Source organism: Helicoverpa zea, chromosome 10 (assembly GCF_022581195.2).
Source record: "Helicoverpa zea isolate HzStark_Cry1AcR chromosome 10, ilHelZeax1.1, whole genome shotgun sequence".
In the NCBI taxonomy this organism is placed as follows: domain Eukaryota; kingdom Metazoa; phylum Arthropoda; class Insecta; order Lepidoptera; family Noctuidae; genus Helicoverpa; species Helicoverpa zea.
In genome coordinates, this window is record NC_061461.1 from 275325 (window position 1) to 294406 (window position 19082).

A 19082-nucleotide genomic window follows, 5' to 3' on the forward strand; every position below is an offset into this window, starting at 1 on the left:
CCCCACAAAAAAGCAAATCATTATGACTCAGATGTTATAGGAATAATCACTGATACAATTTCATGACTACGATCATAATAATCGCAGTAAAGATATAGTTTAAACCGCCTCTGCTGCAGCTCCATTAAGTTAAAACATCCGTCGTTCTGTAATCCCAAGACATGAAGTCGTAAACAAGGATATATCCTGGCATGATCTGGTGTGTCTATGCGATATATCCTGGCATGATCTGGTGTGTCTTTGTGATATATCCTGGCATGATCTGGTGTGTCTTTGTGATATATCCTGGCATGATCTGGTGTGTCTATGCGATATATCCTGGCATGATCTGGTGTGTCTATGCGATATATCCTGGCATGATCTGGTGTGTCTATGCGATATATCCTGGCATGATCTGGTGTGTCTATGCGATATATCCTGGCATGATCTGGTGTGTCTATGCGATATATCCTGGCATGATCTGGTGTGTCTATGTGATATATCCTGGCATGATCTGGTGTGTCTATGTGATATATCCTGGCATGATCTGGTGTGTCTATGTGATATATCCTGGCATGATCTGGTGTGTCTATGTGATATATCCTGGCATGATCTGGTGTGTCTATGTGATATATCCTGGCATGATCTGGTGTGTCTATGCGATATATCCTGGCATGATCTGGTGTGTCTATGTGATATATCCTGGCATGATCTGGTGTGTCTATGTGATATATCCTGGCATGATCTGGTGTGTCTATGTGATTGAGCCCACGACAGTACATTACTAACGTGAAGCGGACTTTACTCACTGACGCATCATATGCAGGTGTTGCATAAATAGTTTTTCCAGATTTGTCTTGAATTTGAAGATGATTAATGATGTTGAGATGGTATGATAATATCCTGAACATAATAATTTGTTGTTTTGAACACTTCTAAATGCTTTGGTTTTTAGTTACTAACGATAATTGTCTTTTCGAAATTATAAAAATCACAAAATAATTAAAACGAATCAAAGCGATAAAAACTTATCTTTTAAATATTAATTTTACACACAAACACACAATTTTCACAAAGTAAGTTATAAAGAAAACCGAGAAAATCAAGATAACTATGTAAGTAAACACATTTAGTTGTACGTACGCAGGCTTCGTCGTAAGCACATCTCCTGTAAGTTTCAGCTACAGCTTTACACAGCTGATCAGTAGGAAGGATTCATTCCTGAAGGTACATCAGTTCCATAGTGGAGTGTGGCCCGCTAGGGCTAAGGCCTGCCGGGGCTGCGGGATTGTTCTGTCGAATTACCGCTGCGCTGGGACATACAGGGCTTGAGAAGGAACATGATGGAATAAGTCAGTAAGAGTGTGACACTCCTCACGCTGTAAGTAAGTGGACATCATCATTTCCTGAGCCTTTTCCTAACTATGTTGGAGTCGGCTTCAAGTATAATCGGATTCAGCTGAGTACCAGTGTTTTACAAGGAGCGACTGCCTATCTGACCTCCCCAACCCAGTTACCCGGGCAACTCGATACCCCTTGGTTGGACTGGCGTCAGTCTTACTGGCTTGTGACTACTCGTAACGACTGCCAAGGATGGACAAGGAGCAGTCAGTCATACAGCAGTAAATCAGTGGGTGATTAGTAATATTGTGTGAGAGTGTTACGTTAACTAGTTGTAGTATATAAGCGCAGGGAAATGGCGGTGGCTTTCAGTCGCGTGTTCGTACTTGTGTAATAGTTTATGTAAGAGAGCTTAACTATTGTCCGGCATATTGTTTGAGGTTCCATTCTTCAACAGTGATTTTTCTTGTTAGTTTTACATCAGATGTGTGTCGATAACTCGTGCAAGGAGTTTTATTAATTCTAGCAGTTGAATTGTTTTTGTGATTTAAATTGAACTTTGTTTTGTTGCAAGCTTTGAAAGTTTTGTGATTTGTTTACTGATCTCTTCGTAAGTAGACGTGGTTACATTTTAATATCTTATTTTTTTATTCATTGAAGATAAATCTTGTGGATCGAATAAATTAATATGATCGTTTAATATAATAACAGTTCGTTTAGGGATACGATTTCAACTAAAGTATTTTTATACATACCTAGATAATATTTTTCACGCCAAAGATTCAACATTTATTATGTCACTATCAACTCAAACTTAGTTTTTTTGATTACATGTAGCTAATTCTAGCTTAAACCGAAGTGACCCTCTCGTAGGCGCATACGCACGTACAATCGACTCCCGATCTGTTCTTATCGTGGTCATTGAGAAGCGGTTCTGTTGCAGTGGTTGCTTTGTTGCCTTTGTTGCTCGAACACAATGGGGACCAGGTTACTGCAGCAAGATAACGCAATCGGGTCAGTAAGGTACCATTGTGTTTCATGATTGATATATGAAAATGCGTGATGCAAAGTGAATTTGATTTTTTAACATAATCATTTCTTCAATTACAAATGTAGTGGAAATACAGAATTTTAAAGCAGGTATCTAATACTTAAAATTATTATATTTTTTAACACTAGTTACATTGTTCGGTTCAATTCAGACGAAACATCGGGTAAAGAGAAATATGTGTATTTTTTTTTAAATAACTTAAATTTTTTGTTCAGAATGGGTATCTGTATCGTTACTTTCTTCACATTAAGTATTTAGTCGATTGTAGCAATTGCATCCCAGTCGTAGCACTGCAGCCACTCGTAGCGTTGCGTAGCGTAGCCTTATGTACCCCACCAGGGACACCTCTACGTAGGCTCGTAGCAACTGCGTAGGCTTTACTTGAAGTAATAAGTGAGTTATATTTGACATTCATTTGTGTAGGTTCTAATTTAACGGCTGCCAATATTTTTTTTGTAAAATAACCAATTTCGTCTGTTATGTTAACTCTATGGTGTAGTTCACAAACACAATCATTAAGTACTTAAGTGTAGTTTGGTAGAATTTGTTCGCGTCAATGTTAATAGTTTGTACAAGTGTACAATGTTTGTGTAGTCCGTAGTGAATTGTTTGATCTTGTTACTACGCGTTTGTTGATTTCAAAAATATAATTTAAGTAATATCGTTGGGTAGAAACCAGTAGCAAAAGATTATTTTTTTAAGCTTGCATCTATTTTGTGTTTTGAGAATTTTCTCCACATAATACGTGTGATATAACTTGTTTCGATATAAAACAAAGTGATTATATAATCACTTATTTCTAAAAGAAGGAAAAGTTAACGACACATTATTACTGAAACATAAAGAAATAATAAATTATCGTTATATTAGATACTTGTTGCGGGGACGGTACGTAATGAGCTCATCATCATAATATTCAGGATGCAGTGGTATGGAGATTTTTTTAGAGAATTATTTTATTAGATAAATTCATTGTGCTGGAAATACATCGTAACTGATTGATTGTGAATAATCTTTGACTACAATATACACTTAATTTGACAGCCAAAACTTAAGTTAAATTACACATTAGCACACCTAATAGAGGTCGAAAAAATATCCGGTTTTTGATAAAAATTTAAAAAGTCACGACCCGGGATTCTAACCCAGAGGCTACGCTCGGTAGTGACATTCGCTAGTTATGGATCAGTGGTAATATTTTGTGTTTTTGTAACATCATTTCTAATTTAATATTGTCTCAAATTGTGCAATAGTTTGTATTTATCTAAAAAAATGTTTCAAGGCTCTATCACACTAATGTTTATTTATTTCTCTCGCTGAATATTTATAACAATCTATTCTAGAGAGTTCTATATTCATCTAAAGTAAGAAAAGCAACCGGTATTAAGAATACAAGCCTCATAGAGACAACCAGTTTCAACCAAAATAACTGGAAAGTATAATGACATTCAAATAAACCTTTAACAATATTATGTCATCGAAAACACGTCCTATTGTATAGAATTAAAATGTATTTGTATTGTCAAACAGAGAACTGCTGAATCAAACTATCATACAGTTGTACATACACTCAGTGTCAATATCTTGACTACTGACTGTTTCGGTTTTCTATAGGTGAAGACAGTGCGAGTAACGCCGCGGTATAAGCCGGTAGCGATCAATTTCATTTTTCACGTGGATTGTGACATACATAATATATTATTGAGTGTTTGTGCTATAATGTGTTGTTATCCAAGTGCGGTAAACGTGGATTATGATCGGATATTATTTACAAACGTGACAGTTAAGTGAGAACATTGTGTTCACATCTCACCGCGATGACGGTATCATTTCTATTCTATTCTATTCTATTCTTGGTTAATGGCAAGTGATTCGTCAATGTTAACGGTTCTGCCAATGAATGGCAAGTGATTCGTCGATGTCAGATACATTTTTAATGATTTCAGTGACAGTGGGTACATTCAGATGTCAGCAGATAACTGATTTAAGTTTATGTTGTTTACATTTTCTCTCTTAACAACCATTGTGTATTGGGTATGCGATTTATCTGATTTATGTACAGTTGTCTAAATATTAAAGATCAAATAGAGAAGGTTGAAAGTTTATGCAGGAACTATTTTAAAATATTTAACAGTTAATTTGACAGGTAGGTATTTATTGAAATAATATTAATTATTGCATGGTTTAAAGGGCACACAACAGGAACACCAAACAATATCCTGCTTATAAAATGAAAACTTACAATCCAGGATAACGATCAATTATTATACAAATATACTTCTGTACCTACCTGAATTAAAACCTCAAACCGATAAAGAAATTACAGTTAATTGAATCGTTATTAAAATCTTTATCGTCGCAAAACTATTTTAATTAAATTATAATGTTAAAGTGTTGCTAATTACAGCATCTGGCTATCGCAAATAATGTGCATGTAATGTCAATTATATTTTATTCGTGGGATTGTTCACGTGTGCATTTAATTGTTCGACTAACAAAAATCCGCGAGTGTGAAAGCGTTGTCAGGCCTATATGTATGTAGACGAAGCCTAATGGCGTAAGTGACATGCTAATGTGACTGTTGGCTTTCGGTCATAACTTCACAAATAAATATAACGTCAGAGTTAAATTTCCTCTGATTATAAATACCTGATTAAATTAACTAATAATAAATTCAATTCAGTATTGATGTTATTAATAAGTATATATCCCACCAAAAACATTAAATGTAAAAAAAGCCAATCCTCTACGCAATTCCTCCACCGTAAAAAGTTTTGAGATCGCATAGAAGCCAAGTCCTGTTCTACTGTATTTGTAATAATAAATCAATATTTTGTGACTATATCAATAGTTTCGTTCACTTTACAATAATATTGACTTGGCCATGAGCACAATAAACTACAAATATAATACAGCATATCATGGAGAGGTGAAAGTCAAGCATGAAGTTTAATATCACAGAATTAAATACTTTTAGTTTATTCAATTGTTACTAAATGACCGACAGTCAGTATCATCCAACATCAATGAACTGCACATGTACTATGGCGCATGTTTAGTCCATGGTGATCTCAAATTCCAATCAGTCCATAATCAGTCCAATCGTAAAATCATGTCCATATAGAATTTATCAATACAATGGTATTTACACATTATTACAAGGAGCGACTTTTAACTTGTGCTCATGGCCAAGACAGTATTATTGTAATGAGAACAAAACTATTGATATAGTCACAAAATATTGATTTATTATTACAAATACAGTAGAACAGGACTTGGCTTCTATGCGATCTCAAAACTTTTTACGGTGGAGGAATTGCGTAGAGGATTGGCTTTTTTTACATTTAATGTTTTTGGTGGGATCTAATTTATTTTTTGTAGGTCTCTTTCTTCTCTAAGTATAGGTATAACAAATTAAATTAACTGACATGCAACTAACTCAATATATAACAAACTAAATATGTACACCTAAAGTAGCACGTAAACAATATTTTTTTTAACCTAAAAAATTTCGAAATTGTCGAATTTTTTAATCGAATATCTTTTAGAATAAAAGAGATTTATTTCAGAGGTAGATGACGCTATCACATGAAATTATTTGATTTTTTTTTAAGTACTACTTATACTAAGCTATGTAACGAAACCATAGCGCGATTTAGACCAGGACAACGCCATCTATCGAGCGAGCATGCAGTGTTTATCGCACTGCATTAATATGCAAGATTTTATCATTATTCATTGCATTTAAACCTAGCTTTTTTATTCATATGTTGTATATTTAATACATAATAACAATATACCACTACGTAACAATAAAACAAATAGTAACATTTTGTACATAAATAAATAACAAAGTTATCAATGCAGTCAAAATTCATACACAATGTTCTTGAAAAACCGCAAATATAAATTTGTTTCCTATTTTTTTATTAAGTTTTAAGGTTTTTATAATTTTCCCTTTATATGTAGCTAATAACCTATCTTGGTGCCAAATTTGAAGGTTCTAAGTTTGCCAGAAGTACCTTAGACTTTTGATGATCGGTCAGTGAGTGAGTCAGTGACAAAATGGTGTAACTTTGATCGCTCATAACTCGTAAACTATTTATTCAAATGTCTTGTAATTTTGAGACTGAGCTTGTTCTAATACTTACTCTTAATCATCGAAAACCTAAATTCCTAGCTTTGTTCACATGGAAGATACAGGGGGCTGAAATAGCCGCGAAACGCTTCGAGAAAAGATGGTACGGCCGTGCCCGCTTTGCTCGAGTCTTGGCTGGGGCACTGCCGTGCCCTCAGATAATGAATTCATCACGTGTTAATGATTTATTGAATGACTCGTATCACGTTTGCTTTCAGAATTATTTGTTTTTGGTGACTTGCAGCCTGTATGGCCACCTTTATCATCAACAAGTTGTTTATATCATTATAAAAACCGGACAAGCGCGACTCAATCTCCTCCTTACTATGTTCGTTTGCTTTATAAGAGCCTCTTAAAATTCTAATTTCATTCTAACTTTGAGTCCTTCTTGCGGCAATAGTAATATGGACCTACATCATCTGTAATAACTGTCTAGCTATTACGTTTCTTGAGATACAGCCTGGTACAAACGGATAGAGAAGGTTTTGTAATATGTAGGGACTTAGAGTCCAGATTTACCCGTTGGGTATGGAGCCCCAAAAATATCAGCAGGTTGTCTTCAGAACAACTTTACCCTGATAGATTAACATACCACTCATAGTAACAGATACGTCAGACAATAGACTATGACAATCATAGAGTCATGACGGATACTCTGTGACGCCGTGAGTTACCCAGCAGGTCGAGGAAAGTGCTCCAATATATATGTATATGTGCCTCTCTGTGGTACAGTACTAGTTCACACTCTTTGTCAACGGCGACCTAGCGTGTAGCACTTACTAGTTTAGCTTGTAAGTAAAGAAAACTTTCCTTTTACTTCTGTCCCTACATAGTCGTCTTAAATCATTTGTTAAGACCTACTTATAAATGATATAACTACTTATAATTGTCTAAGTTAATTATAATGAAGTGATAGGCTAGTTTACTCTCTGTATTTTCTGAATCTTTGCATGTTGGCTATCCTTAAAAAAGCGTGTTTTTCTTTGAATATATTTAGTTTTGAGTTTAAGTTCAGACGTAACTTGATCTTCCTATGCAATATCAAATTTTATTTTCTTAGATAAAATTGTAGGTACCTTTGGGCGACTATGAAAAAGAATTTGAATAAAAGCTAAGCTTTCAATAAAACGCGATCATTCACATGGAACGCAAAGACGAAGAAACAGGCAATTATTAAGTTGAAGTGAGATATTAATAGAAAGTCATCGTTCCAGGGATGAGGTTGTCAAGCGCGAGCAGTGCCAGCGTCAAGTGAGTCCACAGCCGCCGCCATGGTGTCCAAGGAAACTAGTATAAAGGTGAGCTGTGCTGTACAATCACATCAGTAGATCATCACCATATATAATAGAATTATTTCACTGGGATGCTTAAAAATATCATGAAATCTCGTGTGGTTCCTTTTGCTTTTGGTTTTCCATTCAGTTGCTTTTTTGCCAAAAAAGGAAACAAACATACTTTCTTCCATAAGTTCAAGGTTAATTTTTATATAAGTGTGATACGTGATGTGATTAACGTGATGATGTGTTGCCGGCAGGTGTCGGAGGAGAGCAAGGAGGGCCAGTTCAACCTGGACGGCATCCTGAGCGAGCTGGGCAGCTTCGGCAAGTACCAGCTGCTGCTGCTGCTGCTGCTCGCCTTCCGGGACTCCTTCCTCGCCATGTGCAACTTCAACTACGTCTTCGCAGCTGCCGAGGTCAACTTCAGGTAAGAATACAGAACGAGACCCACTTTGTCTAAAAATCATTCAACTATCAAAACAACAAAGACGGCCCTAATTGAGCATGCTGAAATTCGACCTTATTGTGTTTGATTTTCTTTATATGATAACTAGATTGAGTGCAATTTTTTATTTATTTATTTTGAAAAATATAAACAACCGAATAGGTTACGTTGTCTGAAAACTTTAATCTGCATTTTTAAGACAGCCACTTCATGATATTATGTTTGTATGAAAATTGTGTTCTTGATATTGACTTTGACTGAGTTGTATCGATCCAATGTTTTCTTTCTAATCGGTCGCGAGTGATAAGCGGTCGATGTTTTAAAATACTTTGTAATTATAGTTAATAGGAACGTTACAGTGAAATAATTTGTAGTGCAGCATACGTGTAATATAATAATGAAATAAGTTTTGCCCGGGTATGGGAAGTACATGTAGTTATCTCAGAATGAATAGTTGATGGCACCTTTATTCAACGTCTGATTATCTAATATTGCCAATTTCTACGGTCACCAAGAGGGTGTGTCATTTTCCGTGTATTCCCACGCGTAGGTATATTATAAACGTCATTTACACCTATATCAATATTTCCCCACTTTCCTGCTAGTCATGCTTAATTTATATACCTACTACAGTATGATTATCCTGTATGTTGTCTAGATTTACTTCGTCGCAACTTAAAAGAAAGTCTTTTTCAGTATAATTTCATTGCATTTTGCATTTTCCTACAAATGAAATGAAACCTTACATTTTATCTGACTTTTAGGTTTTTTTTTTCTAAAAACTAGTGTATACGGATATGACAGTAAAGTGAATAAATAACTTATGAGTAAAAAATCCTCGATGTAAGACTGAATCTTCTGCTTATCACATATTACCCTATCAAATGATGCAATAAAATGTATGGATAAATATATCTGACAGTGAGAAATTGCAGGTGCTCAATGATCATAGATCTGTTTGTGTTGGCGCGAGGAAGGAAAATAATACAGTAATAAATCATTCTTGATTAGCCGAGTACCTATAAAGATGAGTAACTAGAAATGAAGAGATTTTTCGATATCATCATTTTAGACAAATGAATGTATTTTCTGGGAATTATAAATTAGTAAATCATCTGAAGTTAGTGGTTTCATGTGGCACATCATCGGTACACATCATAACAATAACTTTTTTCTATAATGATCTTGTTAGACGAAATAAAGAAAGAAAGAACACACAAGGTGAAAAATTGCGTCTTAAAACGCGCAACACGGCCCTAGCTCAGTATAATGCTGCGACCCGAAACGAGACAGAGTCCCAGCGATGGATTTCAGCGATAGCTGGTGCTACCGTGATGACGTCAATCGGTGATACGAATGTACAAAATAAATAAATAATATCTGACTAACACTTCAATCAGCTGCAGAGCAAGTTACAATTTGAATGAGGCAGTAAATAAAACACAAACGGCGCCCGCGCCGCCGCGCCGCGCCGGCCACCTGGCGGAGCGAGCTCGCACGCGACACGCTACAACTCAGTTAATTCACTTTATTCATAAATATAAATAAATATAATGTCTGGATTCATTCTCGTTTAGTGAACTTCTTTAAGACCAACATAGAGGATCTTTGTACATTAGAAACTGAGACAAATATAAAGTGAATACTACAATACTACTAAATTCAGATAGTTACCGATGCATCAGATAATATTAAAGACTAAAGGTAATGAAGAAATGCTATAATTTTCCGATTGCCCATAAAACTGAGGCTCATTAACGTATGCGCATACGCAGCGAGTTATGGTATCAAACTAGTAAAACTGCTCACGTATGGTGCGCTTTCAGCTGATTGCTGAAATGCTTACACAGTGTGGAAACAGATCAGCTGTTGCTTGAAAGCTGTTATGATGATTAATAAGCGTTAATTATAGTGCGAATCATTTAAATTTCAGCTCTTGGCCATAAAGAAGTATAACCTCCACACTCTTAATTTAAAAGTTCATTGATAAGAAAGGAATAATCATAGATACATTTCAAAATTATTGTTTAATCAAGACATCAGCTTAATGAAATGTTTATGTGACACAACAACTAGTAGATGTGACAGTTTCCGCGTCATGTGCAGTTCTCCCTGCATGCGTAGTGTGACAGACGTGCGCCCGCGCCGGCGACGCAACACAATCAACTCGTGAGCAGGAAGAGCGCACATCGCGCGCGTTGCCACACACGTGCTGCTGTCAGTTGTGTGCCTTGCATTACATAATCTGCAGGCTGTAGTGTCTATGGGTACTACAGAAATGGATATTGGTCCTTTCGAATTCAGTCCACTTCATAAATCTTTGTAGCATTGAGTGAACTTCGTTTTTTTGATTGACGACAACGTAAGAAAACCAATGAAAACGGATAAGAACAATAGGTACCATTGCTTATCAGCAGGAGTTGTATTCATGTAATTTATTGGAAACTGACTTTTTAAAATAAATAAGGCTGAGGATGATAAGAAAATTGTGTCCCCTCTATCGCGTTAGGTTAAGATAAACCTGTAATGGTATATTAGTGGTGTAAATAAATAAATTATAAATAAAGTATTGAATTTCCCACAATTGCAGAAATGAAACAAAAACTTTTTTTTCTCCCCAGATGCGTAGTCCCCGAATGCGAGTCATTGGAGAGCGGGTTCAACGCGTCATGGCGTTCGTTCGCGCTGCCCAACGAGCCGGGCACGTGTCGCCGCCTCACACCCCTCGATGCCGTCTCCAACTCCTCGGTAGACGACCAGTTCACCTACACCTGTTCGCCCGACAACTTCAGCTGGAACCGCACCATGAACTGCGATAAACTTATCTATGAAGACTATAACAGTATTGTTGCTGAGGTGAGAATTTTGTCATATAAGATTAATATTGAAGTTAAATAATTTTAAGGGTTCCTTTGGAATTATCTTGGGGAGAATTTTTCAAACATTTTATCATCGCCATCATCAGCAGCGTCGCATGTTTCAAAGAATCATAATTAATGTTCAACACTCTACGGAGTTCAATCCCTGAGCCCAGCAGTGGGACGATAAAATGGCTGTAACAGAACACAGAAAAGTTAGAGTCTGCAAAAAGATAGGCTGAAAAGACTCTACGGAGACTTCCAATATTTCCGCATCATCTCTAAAACATTTTGTTTACCAAAGTCTTCTAGTAAATTAGCTGGTCTCCTATGAAATGATGGTGATTGTACGAGCAAGTTCAGGGCCGCGTCACGCACGGGGCCGCGCTAAACACCACACATTACAGTGTTTATATAGTCGTTCGTAATGCCTTTGTACTCAACAGCAAACTGCTTATTTGTTAGCCAAATTATAGGTTTTCATGCACAGTTTAGCAAACAAAAATTGGCCAAAAATCATAACGGACTATGATGTGTTGATGTTGCGGTCATTACCGTTTTCTTCTTCCAATCCAAAGGAATGGTGAAATTTCGTCATTATGATGTTTGAAAGGTCAGATAGCCTGCTTAGAATAATTTTATTGCCCAGCAAAAGTGTTTTAATCTTTTCATATCTTCGTTCATTAAAACAGTCATGATGACTTGTTGGAAGGTATATTTTATTGTAACTACAATAACATCGTAATGTGTACGTGTCTGCTCGACATGTACAAGTAATCATTTGAAGACATTTTCATCAGCATGCCACAGCACCATTAGATCAAAATATTCATTATCTAGTAGATCTTCTAGAATAAACAATAATTTGTGTATTTCTCCCACGTATGTAGTATGTAGCACTTAATATAATAAACCTTATAATTTGCAGTTTAACCTGGGCTGTGAGCCGTGGAAGCGAACGATGATTGGCACCGTGCACAACCTGGGACTCGTGTTCTCTTTCATCATCTCAGGACTTATTTCTGATAAGTAAGTTACTATTTACACCAGCCATTTAGCATTCCAAAGAATTAATTCATAACTACTCAATTTTCAAACGACTGAATACCAATCATTCAAGTTAGATTCAGCAACACTACAAATTGAATTCATTTGTTCCTTCTTAACTTGTTTTACGATCAAGTTATAATTTATCACAGCCTGGCCCTTCACCTTTTTAGGGTTCCGTACCTCAAAAGGAAAAAACGGAACCCTTATAGGATCACTTTGTTGTCCGTCTGTCTCTGTCTGTCTGTCAAGACCCTTTATCTCAAGAACGCGTGGACGTATCAAGCTGAAATTGACATGAAATACTCAAGTCTATTGTCCCTTTAAGCTGTGAAAATATCAAACTTCTAAGTTAACGCGATCAAAAGATACAGCAGTTTATACCGACACCTTAGACGAATTTCCGTCACACGCTAGGGAATCAAAACCTACAAGGTACTTCCCGTGAACTCAGAATCTTTAAATTCGGCACAAAGCAACGTTATATAGTACAGATAAAGGAAAAATTGCGAAAATGATAAATTTGAATTCACATAAAGTATTAAAATATTATTTTTGCTTACATGACATAAAATATTTTTTTAATAATTATAAAATTACTACCTACCCTTTTTCACATGAACGCGTAGAGATATTAAAGTTAAAATTCATATCAAACACTTCTTAAATCTAATTGCCTCTAAACTGTGAAAAATTCTAAATCATTCAAAGGTCAAAACGGTTTGCGCGAGAGTCACTTTTTATCTATACAGGATTTGTACGGAACCCTCGGTGCGCGAGTCCGACTCGCACTTGACCGGTTTTTTTTTTCTTTAACTCATATAACGCTTTCGCTGCATATGCTGAGCGAGGGCCATTTCGCGTGATCGTGACGCATATTTTCCTTTTCCCATTCTCTTTTTTTTTTCGTTTTCATTCCTGTTTTGTTTTATTTTTGTGAGCTTTTATATGTATTCGTTTTTGTGTGTGCGTCACGAACGCGAATAAACGTTTTGATTTGATTTGATTTGATTTATATATTTTTCCGTCAGATACGGCCGCAAGGTGATTATCGTGGGCACGCCGCTGGTGGTGGGCGTGGCGGGGCTCATCAAGTCCTTCTCCGTCAACTACTGGATGCTGCTCGTCTTCGAGTTCCTCGAGACTGCGCTCGGATACGGCAACGCTTCTATGGTCTTGTGTAAGTTACTCTTTAACTAGGTATACATAAGTCTCTATTGGTATATTTTCTAGCTGGTGGTAGGGAGCTTTAAATGAACCTAAATCGTTTGTAATTACACCTCTTTCTACCTATTGTTATTCACGTATAATAATTACTTACATTTCCTTACAAACTTTCCTTCTGTCATTGGCATTGACCCATTATTACTGCACGTCAATGCGTCGTACTACATGTTGTCATAGTGCTCGTCAGTCGTGACTTCACAACGCCCGGTATTCCTCTCAATATTATGTAAGCTGTGACGTACGATTCCGTTTCTATTGTATTTTTTAGTATCTACTTTACTTCATATAAATATGTTTTATAACATATTATACACGTGCCCTTAATTCTTGTGGTAACGACTATCTTCCGCTGCAGCGTCTTCTCTCTCATTATATTCAGTTAATGATACGATTGAGTTATATTTGCACATTGTCCGCACGTGCAGTTTGTTGCACTGTGTAATACTATTGTTTATTTGTTACATTGTCATTGAATGCACTTAATATTGTCGTGAATTGTTTATGAACCATTGAATTTCTCCTAATTATCTTTTGTTTATTATCACAGTTGTATAGTTAAGTAAGTGTTAAAGTTAAGCTCATAATTTTTCATACAGCTCTAGAAACCGTCAGTCAAAACCAACGAGTGATGTTCTCGTGCATCGCCGACCTGCTCGCCTGCATCGGCAGCGCGTTCTTCGGGCTCATAGCGTGGAAGGTGCCCTACTGGCGGCACCTGATGAGAGCCATCTACGCGCCTCTTCTAGTCGTGGTGTTCTACATCTTCCTGATAGACGAGGGTGTGAGATGGCTGCTGGCACACAACAAGAACCACGAGGCCGTCAGGGTGCTGAACAAAGTGGCCAAGATCAACAACATACAGCTGTCGAAGAAGGCGCAGCAGATGCTGATGAACATCGCCGGGGAGAGCAAGTCACAGCAGGTAGCCTTTTGTTACTATTATCTGTATAGTGAACGAGTATATCGTATACTTGACATGATTTTATTGCAATTTAATTGTTTTTTTATGCAGTCATTGTTATGGTCGATTAATTAATTGTACATATGTTAGTGGCAATAAAGTCAAATACATGATTAATGCTAAACATAGAATAGGTGCATCCTCATTGTAGTCTGGCATAGTAACTAACAATGTCCATTCTTATACGCAATACAAATATTGATACATTTCAAGGTAATCCAAATAATCCGAATTTGAACAAAGGATTTGTTGTTACTTGTACAAACATTCAACAGTTTATAGGGCACAATAAACACAATTTTAACAATCTATATTATGTGTAGATTTAATCTGAATTGACCGTCGGTCATTGTCATCTCTTACCATAAAGTTCATTGAACTTGAACATTTAGATCATTCAACTGAACCGTAATTTGTATAGCCTTTATAATGTGAACAACACACATTAATTTCCTATTCACTTTTAGTACAATGACTATTCCAATCCCAAAGTCAGTCTTCACCTAGTAACCCGATATCCTTAAACCCATTACAGGCAGGAGAGAATCCTCCTTCAGAGCGTCCTCACCTACTCTCAGTCCTTCGCTCGAAGAAGATCGTGGTGCGCGTGCTGCTGATCGCGGCGTGCTTCATCTGCTGCACGTTCGTGTACAACGGTACGATCATCAACTCGGCCAGCGTGTCGGGCAACAAGTACCTCAACCTGTCGGCGCTGATGCTGGTGCAGGTGCCGACCCGCATCGTGGCCGCGCTCACGCTCACCAGGTTCGGCAGGAAGGCCCCCATCTGTGTCGCCTATACCTTGTGCTGTCTCTTCTTTATTTCGTCCGCTTTTATTCCTCAGTGTGAGTATTTGTTTTTTGTTGCGTTTTTGTTTGTTTTGGTATTTTTATGTTTCTGAAGATTTTTCTAGTTTTCGTTGGTAGTTATTTATGTTATTAAAGATTCTTTTTAGTTTATTGCATCTATGTTCAGTGCGCTAAGGGGGGAATATCATAATGACGATATTTTCGGAAGTCATACTCCGCTGTTGTGACTTGTATGTATGCCTCGTACTAATGTATTGTATCATATTTCCAGCGATCTGGTGGCTATCGGTGCTGTTCTACCTATTCGGCAAGATGTGCAGCAGCTACGGCGTGTTCTCCATGTACGTGGTGGCCATGGAAGTGTTCCCCACCACGTCGCGCAACTCGCTCACCAACATCGCCAACACTGTTGGACGCCTGGGCTCCGTGCTCGCGCCGCAGACGCCGCTGCTGGTCAGTATTATCTGTATCATCTATGCATAATTCTTCTTCTTCTCCAATCATCATGGGCGTATGTGTTGTACCAATTCTTATTCTCACGAATTTGTGATCTTTGTGTTTTGTGATCGTAATTGAATGTCTCTTTGCAGGAGAAATATATGACAGGACTACCAAGCGTGGTATTCGGTTTGGTAGCGCTCGGCCCCGCCATGCTGGCACTCCTGCTGCCTGAGACCAGCCAAGCAGCCCTGCCCGATGACGTCACCAGCGCCGAGAACTTAGACAAGCCTCACGAAGAACAAGGCCAGGACAACACCACGCAGGACGAACTGCCCAGGATTGCCGTCAGTGTCACCAGGGAGAAATGAGCTCTGTGACGTGGTGATAAAGTTGTAAATGCCGTGGAGACAAAAAACTCTACCAAACTGTGCAGTGATATTGTATTAAGGATATTTTTTATACTTAGTGAATCTCGATCACCAAATAGTAAGTGATGACGTCATGCTTGCATTCCCAGCGGTCGTGATGCTGTGACAGTGAACTGTTCGCAATATTAGGTTGTAGGTATTTGTGATATTCGGTTATTGGTTCAAGTCGTGTGGAAGTCGCGTAAAAGTCATAAGATACTCGCAAACTTCGTACTTATTCCGTTTTAATACTTTTATTTAAGTTTGCGAGTTGAACTATAAACTTGATAGACTTGATTTTAGTTAAGGTCAAACGTGTTAGTAAATAAAGGCAAAAACTCTCATATACACTCGGGAGCAATAAAATCGCACACCCCAGATTTTAACAAAAAAAGCTAGATTTTCTTATTATAATTGTTAAAAAATTATTACATTGCAATGGATACTTAAAGATTATTTCATTACCATTCCAATGATACCACTGAAGTGCATGTAAGATGCTCAGAAGGATCTTTCAGGAGATAAAATGAAACTTGCATGTAAAGTTGTGATTATTGCATTTAGCGGACAAGACATTGAATTGAAACAAATCAATAAATTTTCAATAAAATCTTTATTAATATGGAGTGTTACCCCCTCTAGCTCTAATTACGACTCTTAAACGGGTTTTCATCGACCGTATTAACTTAATTATGAACTCTTGTGGTATACCGTTCCACTCTTCTTCAATGGCTGATTGCAGCGCTTGGAGATGAGTGAGAGCTGGACTTCTTGCTCGAACACGCCTTTTCAGCTCATCCCATACATGCTCGATAGGATTGAGATCAGGACTACGAGCTGGCCACTCCATCACGTTAATACTGACGTCTTCCAAGTAATCGCGAACTGTCCTAGCAACATGTGGCCTGGCATTATCATGCATAAGTAGGAATTCTTCCCCCATAAGCTACGAAATCGGCCTAACATGATGTTCGAGAACTTCTTCCACGTATCGCTGGGCTGTTAATCCTCTCGATCTAGGGTCAGAATTGGCCCCAGTAATGAAGACAATGTCGGTTTTAGAATCGAGCATTATGCCACCCCAAAACATACACGATCCACCGCCATAAGCGACACGTTCGCTAATGCAGCATTGTGAAAATCACTCTGATGACCTTCTATAGACTCTTGAGCGTCCATCGTGGCCATGTAAAGTCTTTCTACACTCATTGGAAAACATAACTGCCCTCCACTGATCGAACGTCCAATTTAAATGCTCTCGGGCAAATTGAAGCCGGGCTTGTCGGTGGGCTGTGATCAATTTCGGACTATTTGCGGGTCGATGTGCAGTCAACCCAGCTTCAGACAATCGTCTTCTGACCGTCCACCGATTTATGCTGACATTGCGTACTTCTCGAAGCTGTTTGTCCTAGCTCAACCGCGTTCAGATGTCAATTTCGCAAAGATCTTGTCACTAGAAAGCGGTCATCACGGTCTGATGTAGTACGATGGCGGCCTGATCCTGGTCGCCGAATATAGCTTCCAGTTTCTCGAAACCTCTGGTACACACGTCGAACTGAATATCGACTTAAATTCAACTGTCGAGCGACTTGACTTTGATTTTGCCCAGCTTCCAACAAGGCACTTGAGCAGCCTCTGCAGGTGTCGTGTCCATGTTTTTCAAAGTTTTCCGTATGCATTCACAAGAGGGGTTATCACGTTAGAACTCAGTGCACAAATGATTTGAAAAAACCTTTAACTGACCGTTTTATAACTGCGAGAAGGGGCGCAAGTAGTGTCTACCTGAAACGAGTTAATTCGAGGAATTTTGTTGTTTTGATGTTTTTGCGCGTAAATTCCAGGAAAATGAATTTCTTTTTACATGACATTTTAAACAAAGTGTGTATTTTTATTAAAAATATCTTTCATTTACTTTAACCAAAGAGTTTTAAGAATATCCACTGTTTTTGGTCATAATATAGGGTGTGCGATTTTATTGCTCTCAAGTGTAATAATACGATTTTTCTTTTGTTTTGTCTATGACATTTTTGATGATGTAATTGCATTTATTTATTAACACCGCTTAGACAATAAGAATCTATTGGCTCAGTATGATAATTATACAAATATTAACGTAATTAATATTAATGTTACGATATTTATACGTCAGTTGTAGGTACTTGTGATTGTGATACTAATCTCCTTTGTAAGTCATGTGAAGATACCTTGAAATATGTGCCACTTATAATTCTGTATGAAACATATTTAGCGTACGCTCTTACAAACTGGTATTTAACAACTCCATATAGCATACATACCTATTTCTTAGTATGTTCATATGACGTGAAAATTGATAACCTAATTTACAAACGATTTTAATTTAAAATGATTTTCGTTTGATACAAATCGCATTTATAATTTACCGATGATCCATTCAGGTATTATCTATAACTTCAAGTATGTATGGTACAAACTCCAAAGAACTAAAAGTTTGTATAATTTAATATTGATTAACAGGAAATGAATTAATGATAAATGCAGGGAAATCGTGCCTAAAAGGCTTTTCTAGGTACCCAAGTGTAGAAATTACAGTTATTTCTTGCATAAGCTAGATAACGTAATCTGAGTATGTTTCTGAGAATAATCTAATTCGTGCACTAATGAGGATAATGTGTGCTAATACTATAATGTATTTATGATAGAAATAAGAATGAATACCTACATAAACTCGCTGAAGAACAATATTCAGGTCTTCTTTCTGAAATTAATGAAAAAAAACTCAAAAAAATCGACTTATTCTAAATTCTCTTTTCTTCTGGTACGGTATTCTTGTAAATCTCAAGTGTGTACAGTTGTAGTATCTTCCATAATATGTATGTTATGTGTCAGTGTGTTTAGCACATGCGCGTGTTATGTCGACGACAGTCACGCCGGGCGGCGTCACGAGTCTCGCCGCTCGTTTGTAAATGTTGTAAATCTCATCTATTGTCGAGTAAGTTAGCGATTTTCTAAATGTTCTTAATAATTTATATACAAAACTGTGGTTGTTTCATTTTATGACTTATATCTTCCCTTGGATTACCTTCCTCATCATCACCGACATCCATGTCATTAACATAATT

The 19082-nt window shown here is 37.2% G+C and overlaps 1 protein-coding gene across 1 annotated transcript; it reads left to right on the forward strand.

The window, feature by feature from the left end:
- Nucleotides 1-7729: 7729 nt before the first annotated feature.
- On the forward strand, nt 7730-18999 carry LOC124633749 (organic cation transporter protein-like). Its single transcript, XM_047169071.1, has 9 exons — nt 7730-7807; nt 8044-8213; nt 10853-11087; nt 12018-12118; nt 13168-13316; nt 13960-14285; nt 14860-15169; nt 15405-15586; nt 15724-18999. The coding sequence occupies exons 1-9, from the start codon at nt 7781-7783 to the stop codon at nt 15940-15942; spliced, it is 1719 nt and encodes a 572-aa protein (XP_047025027.1). The 5' UTR covers nt 7730-7780; the 3' UTR covers nt 15943-18999.
- Nucleotides 19000-19082: the final 83 nt, after the last annotated feature.

Excerpts from the sequence above, each read along its gene's own strand:
- LOC124633749 (XM_047169071.1), top strand. The coding sequence starts at position 7,781 with ATGGTGTCCAAGGAAACTAGTATAAAG. Across the intron at positions 12,119-13,167 it reads TCAGGACTTATTTCTGATAA|ATACGGCCGCAAGGTGATTA; the intron begins GTAAGTTACTAT and ends TTTTTCCGTCAG. Across the intron at positions 13,317-13,959 it reads CAACGCTTCTATGGTCTTGT|CTCTAGAAACCGTCAGTCAA; the intron begins GTAAGTTACTCT and ends TTTTTCATACAG.